This window comes from the organism of the source record quoted next, unplaced genomic scaffold, assembly GCF_019419815.1.
Source record: "Pyrus x bretschneideri cultivar Hongxiangsu unplaced genomic scaffold, Pyrus_bretschneideri_v1 Contig22, whole genome shotgun sequence".
In the NCBI taxonomy this organism is placed as follows: domain Eukaryota; kingdom Viridiplantae; phylum Streptophyta; class Magnoliopsida; order Rosales; family Rosaceae; genus Pyrus; species Pyrus x bretschneideri.
This window is the reverse complement of record NW_025999524.1, coordinates 5,419,500-5,443,046: the sequence shown is the minus strand read 5'-3', so window position 1 is coordinate 5,443,046 and position 23,547 is coordinate 5,419,500. Positions and strand designations below refer to the sequence as shown.

The window sequence follows — 23,547 nt, the reverse complement described above, 5'->3', positions numbered from 1 at the left end:
GACGGTTGACCAATTATCCAAGCCCGTCTAGCTCAGTTGGTAGAGCGCAAGGCTCTTAACCTTGTGGTCGTGGGTTCGAGCCCCACGGTGGGCGACTTCTGATTTTTTTTATTTATTTATTTTTTTTAACGTATTTCTACATATGCATTATGAATTTTAAGACATGTATGTTTCTTGACCTAAACAAAAGTGAACAAATCAGTTCCGGGGAATGTCTCACCGAAATATCTTCAAAGTCTAACGAGTAACCTCGCGAAAACATGTATAATCTGGTGTGCTTCACCCGAAATTACAACTCACATCGCCTAAAATAACCCCAGAATCCCATAATACCGCGACATCATTGAATCACTTTCATCTGGTGTTGCCTGCCTTCTGCTTCGCCTTCTCAATAAGAGGCTTCAACTGCTTCTTCTCGGCAAGAATCTTGAGGAAGTTAAACAGAAATGGAATGTAGTTGTGCTTCCTGCGAATGTTCTCTGTTCTCCACTTCTTAAATTTCTCTTCTTCCATCAAGATCTTCTCGGTGGCACCCTCGATCCCAGCATTGATTTCCGAAAGAGCTTTGTTCAGCGCTTCAAACTTGCTCCCGTCAGCTGCTCTCTCTTGCTGTAAGGCAGACAGCTGCTGCAAAATACGCTCCCTCTTCTTTTGGAGTTCCTTGAGCTCAGCAGTATACATCTCTTTCCTGTTCTTGATAATGGCCAAGAGATTGAACCTTATCTCACTTTTGGAATACCTTTCGATGCGTTCCTGGATTACAGGTTGCACCATCTGCAGCCATTCCATGTCACCTTGCCCGCTGGGGCACTGTCCAAGGCTAATGGGCCCCTCCTTCAGTCCATCAAGCTCATACAGGACTCCATCCACAGGCAAGTAGCTTATAAAATGGTAGACGTCATCATCTTTGACAGCTACCTTCTGCTCATCAGAAACAAACGGCTCAGGCCTGGCAAAACTATTATGAGCTGCACGGATAGCTTCACTATTGTTTATTGCCAATCCTTTCAGTTCAGGTGGAAAGTTCTTCGTAAATTCTTTCAGTTTCGACAGTTCAGGACCAATGTCAACGTCCGGACAGTTCAAGAGGATAGACAAGATTGCTTGGGTTGCACATGCATTATTAATAACCTGGGAGGATATACAGACTGTAAGATAGAAGACCTTAAAAGTATGTCACTACACAAGGGAAATACATTTTCAAGAAAACCAACCTGGCTTGCGAAAAACAAATTAGGATTTGGATCCTTAATTACAAGGCGGTCATCCTTATCCCCCGGGCGCCATTTGAATAGGAAAATCAAACCATACACTGGCCTGTAAATTTCAAAAGGAAAAGAGTAACTAAAACAATGATAAACCTCAAGAATTTTTTTCCAGCAAAAATGAGGATATCTATCCAGGAGATAAAATCTTAAACAGAAACTAACGTACCTCAGATTGTTCAGAGAATCAAGGTCCAATGAATACAGCTCCTCAACCTGCAAGGCCATACAAATGTATCATGGTATGGGCAGTAACAGCAGGCATCAACTATAAACTAGGATCGGTGCGTCCTAAACATAAAATATAAATACAGAGATAAAAGTCATCAAAGAAGGCGTACCTGCACGCCTTTTACTTGCATTTGCTGAATAAGCTCAGTGAACACCCCTGCAATGCAAAGCACAACGTTGAAAAAACTAGTACACTTCATGCATATACTACAGCTATTCCTAACTTCCTATTTATCGAAAATTAAAAATTTGCTATAAATTTTCGTCAAAAAAAGTTCCAAGCTACTTTCCCCTTCTCGGAAATTTGAAGTGCTTCTGCGTATTAACCATTACCAAATTACCCAAATCCTATACAATATCAATCCGCACCGCCAGATCACAACTTTCATCACTCATACGGTCCCAACAATACATTCCGAAAACCAAACTTATGGACCACATAATGCTTACTACTACTATCTATGAATTCCCATGTAACATGTGATGCATTTCAGTACAATTGATATATCCGAAACAACGAACTATACAGCTCCACGTTAAGACTATCCCTCGAGCGTTCATATACAAGGTACCAAATGGACAAGAAAGCCGAAATCATACCTGGGTCGGACTCAATCGTGCACCAAGACATGATGAAAAACAATTAATCTGACAAGGGGGGGGGGGGGGAAAGGTAATTAAGAAACACCATAAGAGGAAAAACCATGAAATATATATAATTTATAAGATTTAAACAAGTTTAGAGCACAATTTTAGCAAAAAATTAACAAAATTACATATCTTTAGATGCATAAATTAAGACAAAAATCAAATCAAAGTGGCAGCCCAACAAACAATTTACAAGAAACCTACTTATTTCTTTATAAAAATAATACGTTCATTGGATACAACAGTGTTGTAAAATCAACGTCGATCGACTGAGTGAGCACAAGAATCCCCAATTCAAACAAAGAGGGTTTTACTTTTCTTCCTCCATTCGGTTCCAAACCACGACGTTAGCAGGTTCCCGGAATAAGAGAACCAGTGTGGGAACGGGAAGAAGAAAGAACTTACCAGAAACCGATGCGACGTCGTCAGGCTCCTCCACCGCTGTGTAGAGATTTTGGACGACTTCGTCTGCTTCTCGTCTGTTCCTTCCTCTTCTCACACTTCTCGGTTCGCCTCTCCCTTTTTCGGTTTTATATTTTTCACAGGTTTTTTTTTTTTTTTTTTTTTTTTTTAAGTTGATTGCAAAATACACCCTTAAGGTTTCGCTTACATTCGAAGAGAGACACAAAATTTCAAAACCTTCACATTACTACTAAATTATTAAAAGTTAGCAATTTAAACAACTATTATGTCTCCACCTTTGGGCAACTGCTCAGAAATCTCCATAGAAGAGTTGGATGCTCCTCTATGAAAATTCGAAAATTCCCTTAAAAACTGTTTACAACTGCTTGACGAATTGTCTCTGTAACCACTGAACAGGGTAGCTGCTAGCCTCATGTCTTTGTATGCATGGCTATAGTATATGTCGATAGCCTCACTCGATATATATTGGCATTTGTCAACAAGCTCGCTAAAAAGTTGATGACATCAGTCAACATGCTGACTTGAAAGTTTTTAACATTTGTTGATGAACGTGCAATATAGCTGGCCAAAACTATTGAAGTGTGCTCTAAAATAATAATTCATATGTGAGCCATATCCGTATTAGATATCGTATGAGCAAGTGTGTAGCATCACCCTTTCGCAGTCGGTTCTACTTTGTTATTTTCCCATGTTCTTCTCTTCAATGGCTTCTTTGAAAGAAAATTGCACAACAATCTATTAAAAATTAAAAAAATAAAAAATAAAAAAAGAGCCTGGAACATGAGCCCAATGGACAACTACGATGAAATAAAGCCCATCATGATGAAATTAGGAGTCATTATAAAAATAAAATAAAGGCCCAGAACAACAAATGAAACTATGGGCCGCGGCCCAAATCCTGCAGCAGGGGGTCTAGGGTTTAGAGGTGTCTCGCTATAAAATGGCAGCCTCACCTCCATTTATTTCAAAACTTGCGAGAGCCGTAGATTATGTGATTTTGCTGTGTTTTTTGGATTTTGGATTTTGGGTTGTGGGAATTTGAAAATATCTTCTTAGTTTTGGTTCTGATGATGATTTTTTCACAAAACTTTCGTTCTGCTGAGCCAAAAACGGTGCTGAGAAAATTGGAGACCTGAACTGAAGACCGTTCTAAGAAGATTTTACCTTTTTTTTTTTTTTTTTATATTGATTTTCTGGTATTGCTGTGGATGTTTTTGGAGTATTTTTGGTGTGTATTTGGGGATTTTATTGATTTTTGTTCTGATGATGAAATATTTAATTCTCCTGAGCTTATTGATTGCTGAAAATCTGGAGACCTGAACTGAAGAACATTACCATATAATTTTCGATATGAAGATTAGGTGTGGGCTTATTCTACATCAAATTTCTACGATTCGAACAGTTTATTTTACAAGTTTCGATTCATAGATTATGTTTGCAAAAATTTAATTTAATTCAAAATCATTTGTCTATTTAATTATCAAAATAAAATTTCATTTTTTTTATATAACAAAATATTTGTTAATTTCTTTGAACTCAATTAGATGTTTTAAACATTTTCAATTTAGCTATATTTTGTAAAGAGGATCTATAAAATGCAACTTGAAAAATAAATGATTCAAATATTTAAAGTTCAATGCAATGTGAATTGTACAACTAATCCTAATTTTTATAAAAATTACGGAGATCTCTTTCCTTAAAAATTTCTTATATATATTTATTGATCGTTCGTTTACCTAATATTACATGAGATTTGAATTAAATGTTGTCAATTTGCTATATATCCAAAATACATTTTTCTTTTTTTTACTTCTGGATTTTTCTTTGATTTAGGATTGAAATTGCTTGAAAGGAGTTTGTTTGTTAGGAGTGGGCAAATGACCGTCGGGTCGGCACGGGTTTAAAAAATTTACACAATTCTGTGTATGACTAAATAAATGTACGAAAATCACTTCATTTGCCTAAGCATAACTTAACATAATCAAGATAGTCCGCCTATTTCTAAAGGCCCAAACTTACGGTAAACAAAGTGAACAAGGAGTAAAAGCCCAAAAGTATGAAGCCCAACCACCAATATTGTAATGGTATACTACTGAGGGATGATATAACGGTGTTCTCACCGTACCTAAAGTTCTGAAATGAGGGAGCCCTTGGATTAGTAAAATGTGAGTAAAGATTTAAAACTTTCGACGCTAGTTTGAATTCTCACGGATGTATTTACTGATGTATTTACTGAAGCGAGTGAAGGTTTAAAACTTTTGACGCTAGTTTGAATTCTCACGGATGTATTTACAAGACAAATGAAATGTGAGAAAATGTTTACCATTATGCTTTTCGTTTGATGGTTTTGGAGTTTGGGATCCACCATCAACAAAACAAGAAATTAAGGTTATGCATATCAATTTTCATCAAGTATTGTTTATATTTAATTTTAAATAAAAATATTTAAAATAATTTCTGACCGCACGATGTACGATAAACGGATATAATTAACGGATTTTCGAAATCCTTACAAAGAGAATCTGACGATGATCGGATTCTGGTGAGTGCGTGTGGCTGGCAAGTGGTAGTGGACGTTCCACTATATATCCAATTGCAGACTCCTACTTCTCTGATATACATAATAACATATATACGATCTGATATATATATATCACTTCCTCTTTTAACTAAATTGTTTTTTATGGTTGTTCAATCGCACTGCAACATGTGCGTGATCTGTGTTGGCTTGGATAATTGGATTGGATTGTTATATATAATGAAGGGAAAACAAAATAGGCAGTGATAAAAAAAAAAAGTTTCCACATCGGTAATATAATAACAGTTTCCACTCTTAACAGCATCGAAATTTTTTGTAATAAAACCCAACAATTAGTAATAAATAATTAAATTAAAACAGTACCGATAATATCGGAGTAAACGAGTGATTTCAGTCTCCGAATATGTACCAGCAGCAATGGGAGAGAGAAGTATTAAAGTTGATAACCTCTCTCTCAATATGTTCAAGCAGCAATGAGATAGAATGGGTGGCCTCACTGTTTCAGTTGACACGTTTCTTCTTCCTTTTGGTGAGTGGGTGGGTTTGCTTTCGTTTTGTTGGATTATATGTACCGAATCATGAGTGTGTGTGTGTGTATATATGTATGCTTTCTGGTATACTTTGGTTAACTTCTTGTTATATGTGAGTGGGTTGGGTTATCCCACAGTCCACATTACTCAAACATCATGATAACATGAGTTATCCATCTCGCTCAAAAGTAGTATTCTTTTCACATTTTTCATATTTAATTTGTAGTATTTTTTTAATATAGATGAGATCTAACTATTTCTGTAATAGAAATAGAATCTACATGTGTTGGTCGGTCCCTGTTCTATTAGAAAAATAGTACGATTGTATTATAAAAAGTGTGATAAGTGTAGCATTCGTTTCCTTGTCAATTAAACATGGATATATAAAGGCTGCTATGTATGGAAGAAAATTTAGTTTATGAGTGCTTCATAATGTTCCTTCTTATAAGGCAAAAGTTAGGGATCATCAAATCAATGGAATTTTTTTTTTTTTTTTTTTTTTTGACAAACGTTCACATGCTAATGAGACGTGAACTTATGCATATGTACGTGCTCCATTTATCAAATCTTTTGTAGTAAAGTAGCGCTACTAGTTATAAGGAAGTGCACAAATCATGCTTCGTTTACAAGGAAGCTGGTTGCATGAAGTAGTCCTATCCGAGACTTTCTTGTTCGACAAAAAATGTGTCAATATTTGTCGAACGACATAATTTGGATGAATACTTGTGTACAACATAACTAATAGAAACCACATTCTGAAGCAGATACAAAGAAACGACCTTATAGTTAACTAGCTTGGTATTAGTTGAGTTTTTTACATTTATTGTTTAATAATTTGGAGCTAAACCTAAACTAGTTATGTTGTTTGGAGCTAAACCTAATTAGCATGAGTTCGGATAAGGCCTGTGTCTCACACACGCCTAGTCGGCTGGGGCACTTTAGCTTGAGCATTTGTACGCGTCCTTGGCAGACACACGCCTAATGCCACCCAATCCTGCCTGTTTTCTTGACCCGTAGTGTCACAAAAGATCTCATACAAATCCTCCCAAGTTCCCATTCCCAAACTTTATTTTTTATTTGATAAAAAATAAAAAAATAAAAAACTTCATTTTTTATTTTGTATTTTCCTACATGTGAGAAGTCATCCTCCTTACTTGAAGAAGGTCCATTATTTTATCCCACAAACGTTATCATTATAATTGTTCATTTTTGTTATCAACACTAAGTATCATTTACGGAAAAAATCATCTTATTTAGACACCATTAGTCATATATGATTGACAATTATGATAACAGATATCATCTTTATATGATTTGTTAATTTGTTTAATTTATATAGATGAATAAACGATTTCTATGGCATAAATAATTTTAGTATAATTAAAGAGATAATCACGCTTGTATTGATCAATATCGTCACGTCCCTATACAAAGAATCTCTTAACACATACAGAGAGAAGTTATGTCATTATAAAATTACATAAACCTCAGCAGTGGCTCAGTGAAGTCCACGATTCAACACATGCATGTCAACTAGGTCATCGAGGCCTGTGGTGCGCACACGCCTTTGAAGTGACAGATCAATCAAATGCGAACACAACTTTGTATTTTTTCTCTTAAATTATTATTCGGCGGGTCAGCAGAAAACAAACAATATGCACATATATCTCTTTGATTTCTCTTTATATCTGGAATCTGCAGAAAGCCAACACCTTTTTCTTCCAAATCTGAATTTAGACACTCACCCCACTATTAATCTAAATTTTAATTGGCCCACATGATCATCCTCTTCCTCCATGTATAAATAGCTAGCCATTCACCAAAAGAAGACAGAGATGGTTCAGTAGCTAAACAGTCTTAATTTGCTTGTACTTTTTTCGTAATTTGCTTATTAAGAAATATCAAAAATGGCAGATCAAAATGGTTATGCTGACCTAGAGAAGCAGATGCTGATTCTGCATGACCATGAAGAGAAGCACTTCATGTCGAGTGAGATTGTGCGTGACGTCATTCTCGGTGTATCCGACGGTCTCACTGTCCCTTTTGCCCTAGCCGCCGGCTTGTCCGGTGCCGATGTTAGCTCCTCCATCATTCTCATTGCCGGCATTGCTGAAGTTGCCGCCGGTGCAATATCTATGGGACTTGGCGGGTATTAATTCCATTAAATTTATCGATGCTTTTTTTTTGAAACTTGCATATGCTTAATTGTGTTTTCAATATATCTTTGTTAATTTTGGTGATCATATATATATATATATATATATATATATATATGAATGCAGGTACCTTGCTGCTACGAGTGAAGCTGATCATTACAAGAAAGAACTAAAGAGGGAACAAGATGAAATCATCGCTGTCCCTGATACAGGTCTCAACATTATTATATTTAATTAATTTTTGCAGTTTAATTAGTTTAATCATTTACCTTCCTCTACTTTCTTTAACCTTAAAAACAAAAAAAAACAAAAAAAGAAAAAAGAAAAACAACTCTTGTTAACTGTGGAATGTGCTAGTCAAAAGTTAATGTTAATTTAGTGTATTATGTGTTAATCTTTTGGATTTGTTTATAAATTATAATTAGGTCTGTGTGTGCTGAACTTTTCTTACCGCACACAGAAAATTCACGAGCCTACCTGCTAACTTAAGATCATGTGAACCTCTTTCAAACTGTACTGTTCAGTTATATAGGACCACGCACGTAATTAACATAATAATGTAAATTAAAAATGTTACACCATGTGACCGCTTTTTCGTTTCATAGAACATTTTAAAGTTTGATACTGTCGTGTGTGTGATTGTGTGTTTAACTATTGAGAAATGCAGAGGCTGCTGAGGTTGCTGAAATATTGTCACAATATGGAGTTGAACCACATGAATATGGGCCTGTGGTGAATGCTCTCAGGAGGAACCCTCAAGCCTGGCTTGATTTCATGATGAAGTAAAGTAACGCTACGTTGATCACATAATAGCTATTAATTAACATTAGTTATGCAAGATGAGATGCGTAAAATGTGGGTGGCTATTAGCCACCGATAAAGTAATAGTGATTATTGTCAAGTTTTTGAGGTGTGACTAATTGATTATTATATATGATGCAGATTTGAACTAGGGCTGGAAAAACCAGACCCAATGAGAGCACTACAAAGTGCAATGACAATTGCGTTTTCATACATTGTTGGTGGATTGGTTCCCCTAGTACCCTACATGCTCATTCCAATTGCAACACGGGCTGTGGTTGCATCTGTGGTCATCACCATACTTGCTCTGACGATATTTGGGTTTGCAAAGGGTCACTTCACCGGCACTCAACCCTTCAAGAGCGCCGTCCAAACCGCCTTCATCGGAGCCATTGCCTCCGCCGCTGCTTATTCCATTGCTAAACTTTTCCAAGCTTACCATTAATCAATAATTAGTGGCGACCTCCGTCTCTGTGACGAAACTAGCTAGTTAATTGGGCATTTAGCGTTTTCTAATGTCTCCTAATTTCAACTTTCTGCATTCTTTGATCGTTTATTCTAGTAGCTATATGTGTGTGTGTGTGTGTGTGTGTGTGTGTGTGTGTCTGCTTGTATAATAACTGTTCCTACATTGTTCTGGTTCCGTCTTCCATGTCGTACGTTAATAAACTATGATTTCCTGAATAATAACCTCATATATCGATGGAAAAATGTAAAATGAAGAAATTAAATTAGAGCATCAGGTATGTCTATGATTCCAAACATTGATATCTGAATAAACCAGAGGCACAGATTCTAAAATAATATTCCACACAGAACCTGTAAAGGCTGCAACTGCCTGCACCAATATTACATTGGCTATTTCTGTGAGGACACCTTTTCTTATTTATAATTACCATCTCCGTGACTCCGTCTCAATATGCGTGAATGCCACCTGCATGCCCTACTATGCTTGCATGCCTACAAAATCTTGGATATTAGTGTTAGAAGGCAGGCAGGTTAATTGATTAAATCTCCGATGTGGATTAGATCATCGATGTGGAGTGAAACTGATATACAAGAGGTTTATTACACCATTGTAATTTGCTTAAACTATGGTGACAAAAATTTGCTGCCTGCATCACTAATAATTTTCAATTGGTTATTCTATAAAGCTAATGCTAAGAAGATTAAAGTTGGAGACAAATTAGCAAACTAAATGATGTGTCATCAATAAAAATAAACACGTTTATAAACGCTTGGATAATAAACCTATCATCAACTTTTATATCCTTTAGTTTTCAAAACTTTGTCTCTAAATATAGTCTCTCTAACATTACGATTGTAGCATAGAACATCCTCCTCAATCTAAAAAGAGAAATGCTAAGCAAACTCTATATGGACTATTTACCAACTTATTTTTTTAGATAATATTTTATAATTTTAACATAAGAATTGACGTTAAACTGTGATGGCCGATAATCAGGTAGATTCTCACTTTAGAATAGTATCCTTAAAGTTTCTCCTCTGAAAAAGCAAAATCCACGCACGCCTGACGCACGCTAGGCTATGATTGGAGCATACAAAAAGGTTAAAATCATTGGAAATTTGGATACTGATTACCCCCAATTTATGCACAAAAAGACACCCATATAAATATAACGCTCCGATATCTCAGACGTTTGCTCTTTCTTTCTTCCTCGAAGAAACCTAGTTTTAAACGGACGAATCCAAAACCCTATTTCATATTTTTTCTCAATGGCTAATGACGGACAAACGACCAGCTTAGACCCCGAGAAGCAAGCGCTGCTGAATAAGCACACGGAGAAGCACTTCACAGCCGGCGAGATCGTCCGTGACATCATCATCGGCGTATCCGACGGTCTTACCGTGCCGTTCGCTCTCGCTGCGGGACTGTCCGGCGCCAATGCCACGTCCTCTATCGTCCTCACTGCTGGCATCGCCGAAGTCGCCGCCGGTGCTATCTCCATGGGACTCGGCGGGTACTCTCTCTGTTCCGCTATTGTTTGATATCACAGCTTGTGCTCGTTTGGTAATATATTGATTCGTTGATAATTTATTACGCAGATATCTGGCCGCAAAAAGTGAATCGGATCACTATTTGAGGGAGCTGAGGAGAGAACAAGAAGAAATTGCAAACGTTCCTGATACAGGTTTAATTTGGATTGTTTTCCTCCCTTGATTTAATTTTCAATTAGTTTTAAAGTTTATACTTTAATTAGGTCCTGGTCATGTTAATTGGAGCGGAGTGCTTATACCTAAGTTTGAATCTCATTTCTAATATTTTAGATTATATTAAGGTAACTATTGCTTGTTTGTATATGAATAATAAAATTTCTTTTCGTTTATGACGGGGTAATTGCAGAGGCGGCAGAAGTGGCGGAGATACTGGCGGAGTATGGAATACAGCCGCATGAGTATACACCGGTTGTGAATGCTCTAAGGAAGAAGCCCCAAGCATGGCTCGACTTCATGATGAAGTAAGTTACTTTACATAAATTATGGAATCGTAAGTTAGGTCGGTTTGTCAGAACATTATTCGTCCCTTTGCACATAAGTTCATATCACTCTCCATGATTTAGCTTTATTTAATCATGACTAAAAAATTCTGCTTCTAATAAGTGTGTATATACTTAAGAAACTTAGAATGATAGGAAGATATTTTCTTTTCCTTCCAAGATTTTTGTGAAGGTAGGTAAAGCGATGTGGATATTCTGTGAACTGCACGTGGTGGGGGCTAACTAGGACTAGTTGACGAGTGAAGGATAAGGATTTATATAGAAAAGTTTACAATTACGTAGCGTTTTATATTTGATAATATATTGTTAAGTGTAAAATTTTTTCCATATAAGAATACATTATTGAACTAAAACGTAACATAACGATAAATCTGTTCTAAAAAAGTTGCTCTCCCAAGTGAACACCTCCATCACTACCGAATGCAATTATAAAAAGCCAATATCTTCTCATTGGAAGTGCTTAATCAAAAGTTGGGTTCTCTTTTGAAATGTGGACTGAATCCATGTGGTTGTGGTCCTTCATCACACTGTGAACGCATAAAAAGCACTTTTGGCCACTTCCGCTTCCACTTCCACTTCCACTTGGGGCACTTTTTTAATATTATTATGCATTTTGTGTTACGGCTGATCATTACAAAATCTTTTACTCATTGGTTGTTGAATATCATACACTTCACGGGGTAGGTATCTGCTATTCTGATAGGATATCAGTTGTTTTGATCTTTTAACTAATTAGAATTTTCACTGATAGATTGCAAAGTGTCCTAAAATAGCCGGTTCTTTTTTTTAAAATAACACTTATATCGATACAGTTAATAACATTGGTAAATAATACGTCAACAATAAAAGTATCCACGCGTTGTAGACACAATAATATCAAAACAAAAATTAACATTGTCGATACCAAATACGTCATGCATAGATTGATTCTGCAAGTGCAATTGGTGGGTTGTTGATGACAAAATATATTTGGTAGCAGGTGTTTGGTTTAATTTGCACTCCTTAATTTCTATCACAATGATGCCCGACAAGATTTCTGTTTTAATTATAATTGTAGTCTAAGATTTCATCGAGTATTAAGCTTAAGCCAAATGGATTGCATGACATGGTTATAATTAAGTTAATTTGAGTGATGATTCAGGTTTGAACTGGGATTGGAAAAGCCAGATCCAAGGAGAGCCTTGCACAGCGCCCTCACCATTGCCGTTGCTTACGTTTTGGGTGGAGCAGTTCCCTTGCTTCCTTACGTCTTCTTTCCGAGGGCCAGGGAAGCTCTGGTTGCATCGGTTGTCGTGACCTTGCTGGCGTTGCTGATCTTCGGGTACGCCAAGGGCAGCTTCACCGATAACAAACCCTTCCGGAGTGCCTTCCAGACTGCGCTCATCGGAGCCATAGCATCCGCGGCCGCGTTTGGCTTGGCAAAGGCCATCCATCCATGAACACTCGTTCTATCATATCATACAAACTACCTTGTCTGTGTTAAGATTGATTTACCTTTGTGCGTTTCGCTTCATGTTTCGAAATTCCAATGTTGCTCATTATCTTAACAAACCCTTTCGGTATACGTGCATCCTGTGATCGTATATTTACTTTTTCGTCGAAAGCTAATAAGAGTATTGTACACGAAAATGTCGTACAATTACTTCGAAAAATAAGTGTTCTTACAATTGTATTGAGAAAATAGGAACAGTATTTGGTGCCCCCTTGATCTTACAAGGTACAACGTGGTATTACAAAACTATACCATGCGAGGTTGCAGAAGCTATGAAAAACAAGAACACTGCAGTGGTGCAGACGATTCTCCAACTCTCTTGAATCAAGTAACTACTAGATTTGACGAAAGAAGTCTCAAAATTACATGTAGAAACAGAGCAAAATTATGAAACATGTCACCTCTTCCCAACAAAACGATCATGCAAAATTGTGCGGCTTGTCCCAACGTACCAAAAGCTGTCAACGAGAAAAATAATGAAGACGCAAGTCTACAAAACTCCAGGTAGCCTCGATGAATGAAAAGATGATTTCCAACGACAGCATAAAAGAATAACCACACACGCTATGATACATGTGAAGGATAAGAACCAACTTACATTAGTTAAAACTGAGTTGTGGAAGAGAGATGGACTGGTAAGTGTCCACGAGAACGTGTCACTAGAGCTGATCGAAAAAACCTAAGTTACACAGAAGTTGTCCTTCTGCTTTCCTGATTCTGTTCCATGTTGTTAGAGTCAGAAGCCAAATGTCCCATTTGTTCAGTAATAAACTCCAAGTTTTGAGAGCTCTCCATATTAGATCCATCAACTGTTGATTCCGATGCAAAGTTCTGAGATTTCTTCATTTGCTCAACGAAATAATCAAACTTTTGTGATTCATCCAGATCAGATACCATTGGTTCCACCTCCATTCTAGCATCAGCAGGCTCTTCGCCATCTTCCTTTGTACCTTCAATATTTTCTAAGAAAGGACTAGCTAAAAGAAACTGCTCCCATGCACCATCGTCAGATATATCTGGTAGAGTATATGGAGCATGAGTTTCTACAGGGCTCGACTTTTCATCCATTAGCATTTTCATGAAATCAGGATTTACAACAAAATCCTCCATTCCACCCAGATAAGCATCAACTTCAGGTTGTTTCCCTGAGCCTGAATTCGGTGGGACTAAAGGCTTTGGGGCTTCGATCATGGGTGGTTGGTACCTCACTATCGCACCATCAGAAGCCACTGGTCTATCATCATCCATACACTGTTCTATTATATCGCCAGGTTCAGCAATTCGCCAACTATTTTCCTTTGGATGAAGAAGCTGAACTAGAAATCCAGGACTTTGCATGGCCATCACTAGAAATGACAGCATCTGCTGTTGATTTTTCTCCATTCCGCGAAGGCGGTTCCTCAGGAGGAGCAATTTATTTTGTGAAATTTCCTGGTGCTGCCTAAGCTTTGCCAACTCTTGCTTCAGAGCAACTTTATCAGTCTTCAAGTTCTCAACTTCCTTCCACAGACCATTTTCACTAATATTTTCAGACGGTATATCAGGATTGTCTTTTTGCTGTAATATCTTTTTTTGATCTGCGCCCTGAGGATGTTTCCTTCTAGCAATATTCTTCAACAAATGCTTTTGACCTCGAATAAATCCTTCATTTGCAAACACCCAACGATCTGGATCTATTTTTCTAAACCCCTGCAACATTAAGATTCATCAGTACTTCACAACTAGTTAACAATTCAAGTAAAAACATGACTTTTACAGTCATACAGATCTACGCAGAGGTTTCTGTAGAGCACGTACAATGCATACATCAAAAGAGAAAAACAAGAAAAGCCATCCAACTCTGTCTCCCTTTGTTTCTCAAGTATATCCAAATTCAGCCAAGAAAGCATACATGGGAACTGAGATTGAAGCACAACCTTAACCGGCAACCTTTTAATTAGATTGAGAAAAAGAAGGGAGATGGTTGAAGCTTCAAAAAAACAACTTCTTGATTCAAAATATTCAACAAATCAACAAAGGTCAAGGATCCCATCTTAGACAGATCGTTTTGAATGCCACTTAATCTTTTAACCACAGAAAATTTTCAATTCCAAATAAACTTCAACTTCAAGGAAATCCAAAAAATGCAACACTCTCAAATTAGAAATACTGCAAGATAGATACTTTATTGAAACTAATAGTATCTGCAGGAAAGAACATTGGCTTCTCAACCTCATCTTGTTTACAATCATTTACAAATGTGCAACAATTTAATATTTTGGCACAAACACAACAACAAGAAGTCACAGCAACAACAACAAACAAGTCTGCGGAAACCCCAATACAAAAAATCAGCATAATTGCACAAACCAATACCAATTCAGCCCAAAAACAAAAAAAACCCAACTAACATAGAGAGAAACCCCAACAATGCAATAACAGAGAAAAAAACTTTGCCCAGTAAATCAAAAGGTAAGAAAGAAAAAAGAAGAACTCACATAAATATTAAGCTGCCTCATGAAGCTAGAAAAGTTGCTGTGCTTGAAATACTTGGGCAACATTGAAATCGAGAACTGGGCCATGTCCAGTATCGCAAAGCTGTCGCCGGCTTCACTCCACGATATTATACTGTCGCTGTCCTTGTCATCCACCATCTCGTAGCATTTTCTGAGAAAAGGAGGCACCGACCCCGACGGCCCAGACCCATCTCCTCCGCCCTTCTCCGCCGATTTCACCATGTTCAAGAAAGCCAAGATTTTGAAACTGAATTCGATTTGGGATTTCGGTTTTAGGAAATTCCCCGGAGGATTTCAGTGGAATTGGATGGAATCGGACGCAAAGTGTAGAGTTTTGACGACAAAGTTTCGATCTTTGTTTCTTCGTGTTTGCCGTGTTGACGGGGGTTTATGGTCTCTGCTCTCTGGGACATTCGAAAGACAAACTGGTTTTGTATCTGGTTTTGGCGTGTGCGGTTGACACGTGGAACATAAAGAGTGGGCCGAGGTCAACCCGGTTGGGTTTCTATCCGTACGAACCCAAAATAAAATGGGCCTTGTCCAGCCCGATTAGGTGACGATCTCTTTTCTTTTGTTTTATTCTTATTTCAGGATGAGCCACTTGGGTTAATGGAGGTGATTACGGTGCGGAATATGAGTAGGCTAGAGATTCACATTTAGGGTTTAAAATTAAAAGTCGTACACAAACATGAGTTAATACGACTGAAATTAAATTTTTTGGGTTAATCTCAATTTACTATCAGAAGTTTTTTGGTTTTTAACGTTCACTAATACTAATCTACCAAAATTGGGATATTTTTATACATTATACAGCACAATTTCCATCAAGGTAGTATAATATCATTATTGACGGAGGTTTAGGGTATTATTATTAATATCACAATTATTAGCATCAAAATATTAACCATTTTATTCGTACACGTCATCAGTTAACGAAGGTTCTAACGAAAATATATAATGTATCAAATTATTAGTACGTTATATTTAGTATATACTAGTAATTGTATACATGCTATGCAATGCATGTACCTAATAATATTTCAACTACTTTAGTGATCGTTTATACAAATACATGCATAACACGTGTACAATTACTAGTCTTAATAAAGGCAACCAAGTCACTTCTCCCCCACCAAGAGAAGTGTATTATTTGATTTTGATGTTGTAGCAGTCGCAATATATAAGAAAATAAGTTGTACAATGGTTTATCTATAACAGTCTATTTTTTTCGAGAGTCAAAGGACATGTTGAGATATTTTAGTTTCTTTATAAACTATCATCTTGTGATTCACACGCGTGTCAAAAATCAAACTTAAAACATATTGGGTAGAATATGAATATACAAATCATTTTTACACACTGAAGAAATTTGAAGCAAATCTTATGGAATAAGTAGTAAGAATATATCATATTCCATTATTCCTGTTTGGCCATTTTCATATGTCCAGTGCCACCGTTGGAAACCCTCCCCCAGGCTATTCACTATTTAATCGACCCAATGAACAGTAACTGCCTTTTGCATATCCACCATTGCTTTGAATAGCCCTGACAATAGGTAATAAAATATTAGTATTTTTTTATTTATAATTAATATTATATTATTTAATTGTATAAATTAATATTATATTATTAATTTATCTTTTCCAATCTCTTCCCGAAACTTCTACCATTTTTGTTTTCTTCTTCCTTCCCAGTCTCTCACTCCCCTCTCCCTCATCATCTTCCCTTTTTTCTCTTACCGACATCTTCCTTCCCGCTCTCTTTTTCTCCGGTCGACAAATCCCTTCCCTTTCAGACACCTTTTATTCCCCTAAACACCACAAATCAAACCCAAAGTTTTATGCCTCCAACCAGCAATTTGAACTCTCTTTGCTCACGGGTCCTTTGATCTTCCACTATTTGCAGATGGACACCACCATGAGACCAAAACATAGCAGATTATCAAGAACTTTCAGCAAAGTCATCAACCTCCGCACCGCCACGAGCAGAATCGCTTCCAGCAATGGCATTTGCCTCCTCGCGTTGAACGGAAAGTTCAAGGACAATCTCGACTGGAGAAAGGATGACAAGAAGGAAGAAGAGTTCAGAGTCAGGAATAGAGCAGTTATGGAAGCGCTTCTGGCCAAGCTCTTAGCCGGAATCACTTCCATAAAAGCAGCTTACACGGAGCACCGAACCTACCCGCGTCAGCCTTGCGTCACCTGACGTCAGTCTTGCGTCACGTGGCCTTCGGGTTCTCGGGTTGGCAACTTCTATCGGGCCTCTCCCTCGGGCTCCCTTGCCAGCACACGCTGGACCTGCTTGCTCGGGCTTTCTGGCCTTGTTCATGCCCCTGTCCATCGGGCTCCAGCACACGCTGGAGCTGCTATGAGGGATCGAAACTGGCTCTCGTGAGCGTGCGATGCTTTACGTGGTGGATCACAACTCTTTACGACATGTTTCGGCCTGTCCAGGCTTCATTGATTGCTTGAAACTTGGCCCCTTAGCGGCTATGTCCGACAGTCGTCGCAATATTATGTTATTTTTCTAGGACCCGGCTTCTCTGCCCTCCCACTTCCCATACACTCTCATCCCCTCATATTTTGTGCGGTCACGGTTAAGCCACGTTAACATTTTATATTGACTTTTTTATAGCGATAATAAGACAAAAAACAATAGTAATATAAAATGTTGACGTGTCTTAACTGTTACTGCACAAATAGAAGAGGATGTGAATGTATGGAAGTGGGAGGGCAGAGAAGCCAGATCCATTTTTCTATCCAAACTATTGCTATGAATAATATTTAGGTACCCCAGGTGACTACTTTATTATCACTTTTTGATTGGCCTAATTAAATATGTGGCCTGCCACTTGTTTTTCAAAGTTTAAAAAGAAATTAACAGAGCATATTTATTGCTTTTTAAAATAATTCAACACTGAAATGTTATTGGACAAAGTTAAAAGGTGAGTGAGTACTTTAGCATGAATTATCACTCAAGTATTATCCTTAAACTATTTGATACTATTTACTAATTAATTTTTTTTATTAACTATATATGCTAATTACATACAACAACAACAAAGCATACTTATTCGAATAAATATAAAAAAATTAGACGACAAATTACTTTGTAAATTTAATTATCTATTTTATACACCAGCAATAATTTTACAATCCTCTATAAATATCCTATGTTTTTTATTGTTAAATTTTGATTTTTATATTTTTGAATAAAATATTAAAAAAATTAAAAAATCTGAAATATCTTATATTCCAAAACAGCATGAAAATCTCATCCACTAATTCAGCTTGCTTTACACACATGAATTTACTTGTGTTTTTATAAAAATTATTTCTAAATATATTTCTACTGAAAACGTTTTCTTCATCTTACAAACATTTATAAATCACCACGTTTCTTTTAGAATTTCAAACGGGTAGCGTGGCAACAGCTGGAAGTCACCGGCTCGCCATGTCAGCAATGCGGTCCAAGCTCGATGATGTAATGCAAGTGGATATTATTTTTTTTTAACCTTTTTTTTTTCCCTCAGCTTGGAGGGTTGGAGCTGGATCTGATGGACTGTCCAAGTACGCCATTAAACTACTAGGATTAATTCTGGGATTTGGATCCTAAGCGAAGAAGACGGAGCCTTCTGATCTAAATACACGAGGTTGTTAGATTTTGATCAAACGATTAAAATTATTATAATTTAAAAAAAATCTTTTATTTATAACCGTTGAATCAAAATCTAACGGTTTATGTGTTTGAATCAGGAGAATTCATCTCCCTTACCCTGGAGAGGATCCAAATCCTCAATTCTGGATAAGAACCTGGGACACGTCTAACTACAAGAGAGCGACACGTCGTTTGCGTGACATTTTTGTTTCTAGATATTTGTGTAAAATGACAATGTACCCAGCCGGCGGTTCGGCCATTTTTCCCCGTAAAACTCGAAACAAAAGAAACAGATAAGGTTTTGTGTCAGAGTGCTTACGCGGTATGGACAAGCCCCTCGTGTGGGTCCCACCTCAATGCAGGAAGCCTCGTGGCGGAAACACCAAAGGACAAGGGATAAGAACCAGAGGCGGAATCCACTACTCTCTCCCCTCTCTTCCGAAACCCATCCCAGCCGTCCGTTCTAGTCGCCTCCGTACTGATACCGAATCTGACGGCTACAAAGTTTTCGTCGTTTTCAATTATCCTTTCTCTTCTTTGAAAAAAACAAAGTAAACCCATTAAATTAGTAACTGTGTGAAAAACAAAGCAAATTGCCCAGAAACATTATCCCCCACTATTTTATGTTTTGCCTCAGTTGGTCTGATCCTCTTCTCTTTAGAGAGAGAAAGAGATGGGAGGGTGGGGAGAGAGAGAGAGAGCGAGAGAGAGAGAGAGAGAGGGGAGCTTATAAGAGAAGACTGTGATCACTGAGAAAGTCCCATGGAAAGGAACCAGATTTTAGGGCCTTCTTTTGTCTCCTACAATCTTTGATTAGATTTTCCATCACCCTTCATATTCTTGTTTCCGTCTCTTCAAATTCCACGAACATAAAAGTAGGGTTTTCTGCAAAAATCTCAGCCGCTGGTAACATCTCAAACTGCTCTCAATTTTATCATTGAAAGTTTGGATCTTTAAATTTTTTTTTATTACTCTTCTTGTTGCTATTGCTGTTGATGTCTTTGGTTTCGGTTCCAGTCTATATACTTTTCTCAGAAAGTGTGACGACAATGTCTAGTTGAATGTTTGGGTGTCATGTATTTCTGTGCTGCGTCTGATCTGAATCTGTTCCATTCTTTCTTACCCGGATAACAAGAAAAGTACTTGGTTTTATCCGTTCCCTTTGTTTCGATTCACTTCTCAAAGCTTTTATCTTGCAAGATATGTAGCCAGGAAGAAATGGTGTCGAAATCGTATTCCAATCTTTTAGAGCTTGCGTCCGGCGAGGGAGACTCGTTTGGCCGAATTGGCCGGCGAATCCCACGAGTTATGAATGTGGCCGGCGTGATGTCCGATGTGGATGATGAAGGGTACACGTCTTCATCGTCCAGCCAACGTGACCGAATCATCATTGTGGCTAACCAGCTCCCCATAAAAGCTCAGAGGAAGACGGATGACAGTAAGGGTTGGATTTTCAGTTGGGATGAGAATTCGCTACTCCTCCAATTGAAAGATGGTTTGGGGGATGATGAGATTGAAGTGATTTATGTTGGTTGTCTTAAGGAGGAGATTCACCCGAACGAACAAGATGAGGTTTCCCAATTCCTCCTGGAGACCTTTAAATGTGTCCCAACCTTTCTCCCACCAGATCTTTTCAGCCGCTACTATCATGGGTTTTGCAAGCAACAGTTGTGGCCGCTGTTTCATTACATGCTGCCCCTTTCGCCGGACCTCGGTGGTAGGTTCAACCGATCGTTATGGCAAGCGTATGTGTCAGTGAACAAGATTTTTGCAGACAGGATCATGGAAGTGATTAACCCAGAAGATGATTTTGTCTGGGTACATGACTATCATCTGATGGTGTTGCCGACCTTTTTGAGGAAGAGATTCAACCGTGCGAAACTTGGGTTTTTCCTCCACAGTCCGTTCCCTTCGTCTGAGATTTACAAGACATTGCCTGTCAGGGAAGAGATTCTGAGAGCCCTTTTAAATTCTGATTTGATCGGATTCCATACATTTGATTATGCAAGGCATTTCCTCTCTTGCTGTAGTCGAATGCTTGGTCTTACGTATGAATCCAAGCGGGGTTATATAGGCCTCGAGTATTATGGTCGAACTGTTAGCATCAAGATTCTTCCTGTTGGCATACACATGGGTCAGCTGCAGTCCGTTTTGAGCCTACCCGAAACGGAAGCCAAGGTTGCTGAGCTTATCAAACAGTTCTCTGACCAGGGAAGGACAATGTTACTTGGAGTTGATGACATGGATATTTTCAAGGGTATAAGTCTGAAGCTTTTGGCAATGGAGCAGCTGCTTGTTCAGCATCCAGAGTGGCAGGGAAGGTCGTGTTGGTGCAGATAGCCAATCCAGCAAGGGGTCGGGGAAAAGACGTGAAAGAAGTTCAGGCAGAGACATCCTCAACTGTGAAGCGAATTAATGAAACGTTTGGGAGACCCGGATACAAGCCTGTCGTGTTGATTGATGAACCACTCAAGTTCTATGAGAGAATTGCATATTATGTTGTTGCCGAGTGTTGCTTGGTGACCGCTGTCAGGGATGGAATGAATCTAATTCCATATGAATACATAATCGGTCGGCAAGGAAATGCGAAATTGGACAAAGTTTTGGGGTTGGAGCCGTCCATCCCGAAGAAGAGCATGTTAGTTGTGTCCGAGTTCATTGGCTGCTCTCCTTCTTTGAGCGGAGCAATTCGTGTGAACCCCTGGAATATTGATGCTGTGGCAGATGCAATGGACTGTGCCCTTGAGATGGCGGAGCCAGAAAAACAGCTCAGGCACGAGAAGCATTGTAGATATGTCAGCACGCATGATGTTGGGTACTGGGCCCGTAGTTTCCTCCAGGATTTGGAAAGGACATGTAAGGGCCATTTGCGTCAGAGGGCCTGGGGTATTGGGTTCGGGTTGAGTTTCAGAGTTGTGGCCCTTGGTCCAAACTTCAGGAAGCTTTCTATGGAGCATATAGTGTCAGCTTACAGAAGGACTACAACTAGGGCGATCCTTCTCGACTATGATGGCACGTTGATGCCTCAGGCTTCCATTGATAAGAGCCCGACTTCTAAATCCATTGAAATCCTGAATAGCTTGTGCAGAGACAAGAACAACATGGTTTTCATTGTTAGTGCGAAAAGTCGCAAAGTACTAGCTGAATGGTTCTCTCCTTGTGAGAAACTTGGAATTGCTGCTGAGCATGGATACTTTCTACGGTAATTTGTGCAAATATCAATTTTTATGCTTATGGAAATGCAGTTTAAATTAAAAATAACGATTATATGGAAACAGGTTAAAGCGAGATGCAGAATGGGAAACTTGTGTACCGGTTGCGGACAGTAGTTGGAAGCAGATTGCAGAGCCGGTAATGAAGCTTTACACTGAAACAACTGATGGTTCCACCATTGAAGACAAGGAAACTGCGCTTGTGTGGTGTTATGAGGATGCGGATCCTGATTTTGGATCATGCCAAGCTAAGGAACTTGTGGATCATCTTGAAAGTGTGCTTGCTAATGAACCAGTTACTGTTAAAACCGGGCAGAATGTAGTTGAGGTTAAGCCACAGGTTTGATACACCCCCCCTTGTTAAGTTGAATCTATGTTGTTCTGTAAAAACTTGCTCTAATCTGTATGACTGTTATCCAAACTGTACACAAGCTTAGTAACACATGTTAAACTGTAAAAGCCAATGAGAAGTTCGGAGAGGGTCGAGAGTTGGTGAATCTCAAGGCTAAAATTAGATGTTGAAACCAAGACTGTTAATTGGTATTATTTATATCTTAAATGTGTTTATCGAAAATTTGTAGAGTTAAACAGGTATAGTATATACTTTTAAGCTTTTAACAAATGTAAATTTTGGAAAAGATTATGGTCCTTTTCGGGGCAACAGATGAAGTATTCTCTGTTTGTTTCCTCTAGCATTAATGATTAGTCGAGTTTTCTTTACTCATGAAGTTCATGCTTATTGAGTTGGTTGCATAGGTGTGAAAACTTTTCTTCGTATGAATTGTGGAATTTTGCCTTTATATCCTGATTCCTGATATGTCTTATCTCGTATCTACAATGTACGAGGCTTCGGGTACTAATTGGATCATGTGAAGCATTCATGTGAAGTGCGAAGTTTGAAACAAAGGGACTTACTGTTATAAGCAATGTGTGTTGACTCAGATTGCTGAACTGGAATTACAATATCCCGATTAGCTGTAACACTCTCGTGTGTATGCAGGGCGTAAACAAGGGACTTGTAGCAAAACGTCTACTTTCCACCATGCAAGAAAGGGAAATGTCACCAGATTTTGTTCTCTGCATAGGGGATGACCGATCTGATGAAGACATGTTTGAGGTAATTACAAGTTCCATATCAGGCCCGTCCATTGCTCCCAGAGCAGAAGTATTTGCGTGCACAGTTTGCAAAAAACCCAGCAAAGCCAAGTATTATCTGGATGATGCCGCGGAGATTGTTAGGTTGATGCAGGGATTGGCATGTGTCTCTGAGCAAACTGTACCTCTGTAAGTTTACCAAAGATAAAGATAGGGCATTGTCTCATTTTCTTTGTAACTGCCACAATGAAGGCTGCGCGGTGTATTTCACAGGTGCTTCTGTTTCCTTGCTTCTTTCTTTCATCATGTAAAAAGTATGTAGTGTTATGAGAAGCTGTGCAATCGGATACTTTTTTCGCATTTGTTGTTGTAAAGCTGTAAATGTGTTTGTGCATGAAGTCCGAACTCGTTTCACCGCATTTGATAATCGGCAGTTTTAAACGAGGGAAACCTCGTTCATGTCAATTTTTCTTATGTCTGATTG

The 23,547-nt window shown here is 38.2% G+C and overlaps 5 protein-coding genes and 3 non-coding genes across 9 annotated transcripts; 6 read left to right on the top strand and 2 right to left on the bottom strand.

The window, feature by feature from the left end:
* The first annotated feature begins 21 nt into the window (after nt 1–21).
* On the top strand, nt 22–94 carry TRNAK-CUU. The gene has a single exon. It is a non-coding gene; the product is annotated as a tRNA-Lys (tRNA).
* A 108-nt stretch (nt 95–202) lies between these two features.
* On the bottom strand, nt 203–2,695 carry LOC103943096 (ubiquitin carboxyl-terminal hydrolase 2). The gene is made up of 6 exons (XM_009353294.2): nt 2,550–2,695; nt 2,097–2,144; nt 1,607–1,653; nt 1,435–1,481; nt 1,215–1,317; nt 203–1,131 (listed from the first exon to the last, which is right to left on the bottom strand). The coding sequence occupies exons 2-6, from the start codon at nt 2,125–2,127 to the stop codon at nt 355–357; spliced, it is 1,005 nt and encodes a 334-aa protein (XP_009351569.2). The 5' UTR covers nt 2,128–2,144; nt 2,550–2,695; the 3' UTR covers nt 203–354.
* Nucleotides 2,696–3,627: 932 nt separating this feature from the next.
* LOC125477885 lies at nt 3,628–3,714 on the top strand. Its single transcript, XR_007258756.1, has one exon. It is a non-coding gene; the product is annotated as a small nucleolar RNA Z159/U59 (small nucleolar RNA).
* Nucleotides 3,715–3,823: 109 nt separating this feature from the next.
* LOC125477886 lies at nt 3,824–3,898 on the top strand. Its single transcript, XR_007258757.1, has one exon. It is a non-coding gene; the product is annotated as a small nucleolar RNA Z159/U59 (small nucleolar RNA).
* Nucleotides 3,899–7,144: 3,246 nt separating this feature from the next.
* LOC103943095 (vacuolar iron transporter 1) lies at nt 7,145–9,060 on the top strand. The gene is made up of 4 exons (XM_009353293.3): nt 7,145–7,785; nt 7,919–8,004; nt 8,460–8,574; nt 8,735–9,060. The coding sequence occupies exons 1-4, from the start codon at nt 7,544–7,546 to the stop codon at nt 9,036–9,038; spliced, it is 747 nt and encodes a 248-aa protein (XP_009351568.2). The 5' UTR covers nt 7,145–7,543; the 3' UTR covers nt 9,039–9,060.
* A 1,235-nt stretch (nt 9,061–10,295) lies between these two features.
* On the top strand, nt 10,296–12,813 carry LOC103943093 (vacuolar iron transporter 1). The gene is made up of 4 exons (XM_009353291.3): nt 10,296–10,575; nt 10,661–10,746; nt 10,959–11,073; nt 12,254–12,813. Exons 1-4 carry the CDS (start codon nt 10,331–10,333, stop codon nt 12,549–12,551), a joined length of 744 nt encoding a protein of 247 aa, XP_009351566.1. The 5' UTR covers nt 10,296–10,330; the 3' UTR covers nt 12,552–12,813.
* LOC103943094 (heat stress transcription factor A-8) lies at nt 12,729–15,513 on the bottom strand. Of its 2 annotated transcripts, XR_666710.2 has the most exons (3): nt 15,082–15,513; nt 13,203–14,293; nt 12,729–13,062 (listed from the first exon to the last, which is right to left on the bottom strand). XR_666710.2 is itself a non-coding variant. In XM_009353292.3 (2 exons), the coding sequence occupies exons 1-2, from the start codon at nt 15,319–15,321 to the stop codon at nt 13,289–13,291; spliced, it is 1,245 nt and encodes a 414-aa protein (XP_009351567.1). In that variant the 5' UTR covers nt 15,322–15,513; the 3' UTR covers nt 12,729–13,288. The 2 variants fall into 2 exon arrangements, 1 of the variants encoding a protein (XP_009351567.1); XM_009353292.3 differs by having other exon boundaries at nt 12,729–14,293.
* Nucleotides 15,514–19,358: 3,845 nt separating this feature from the next.
* On the top strand, nt 19,359–23,528 carry LOC103943092 (alpha,alpha-trehalose-phosphate synthase [UDP-forming] 6). Its single transcript, XM_009353290.3, is given in 5 exon segments — nt 19,359–19,662; nt 19,957–21,064; nt 21,067–21,958; nt 22,035–22,308; nt 22,969–23,528. Coding segments are annotated over 4 exon segments (2,544 nt in total). The 5' UTR covers nt 19,359–19,662; nt 19,957–19,974; the 3' UTR covers nt 23,257–23,528.
* Nucleotides 23,529–23,547: the final 19 nt, after the last annotated feature.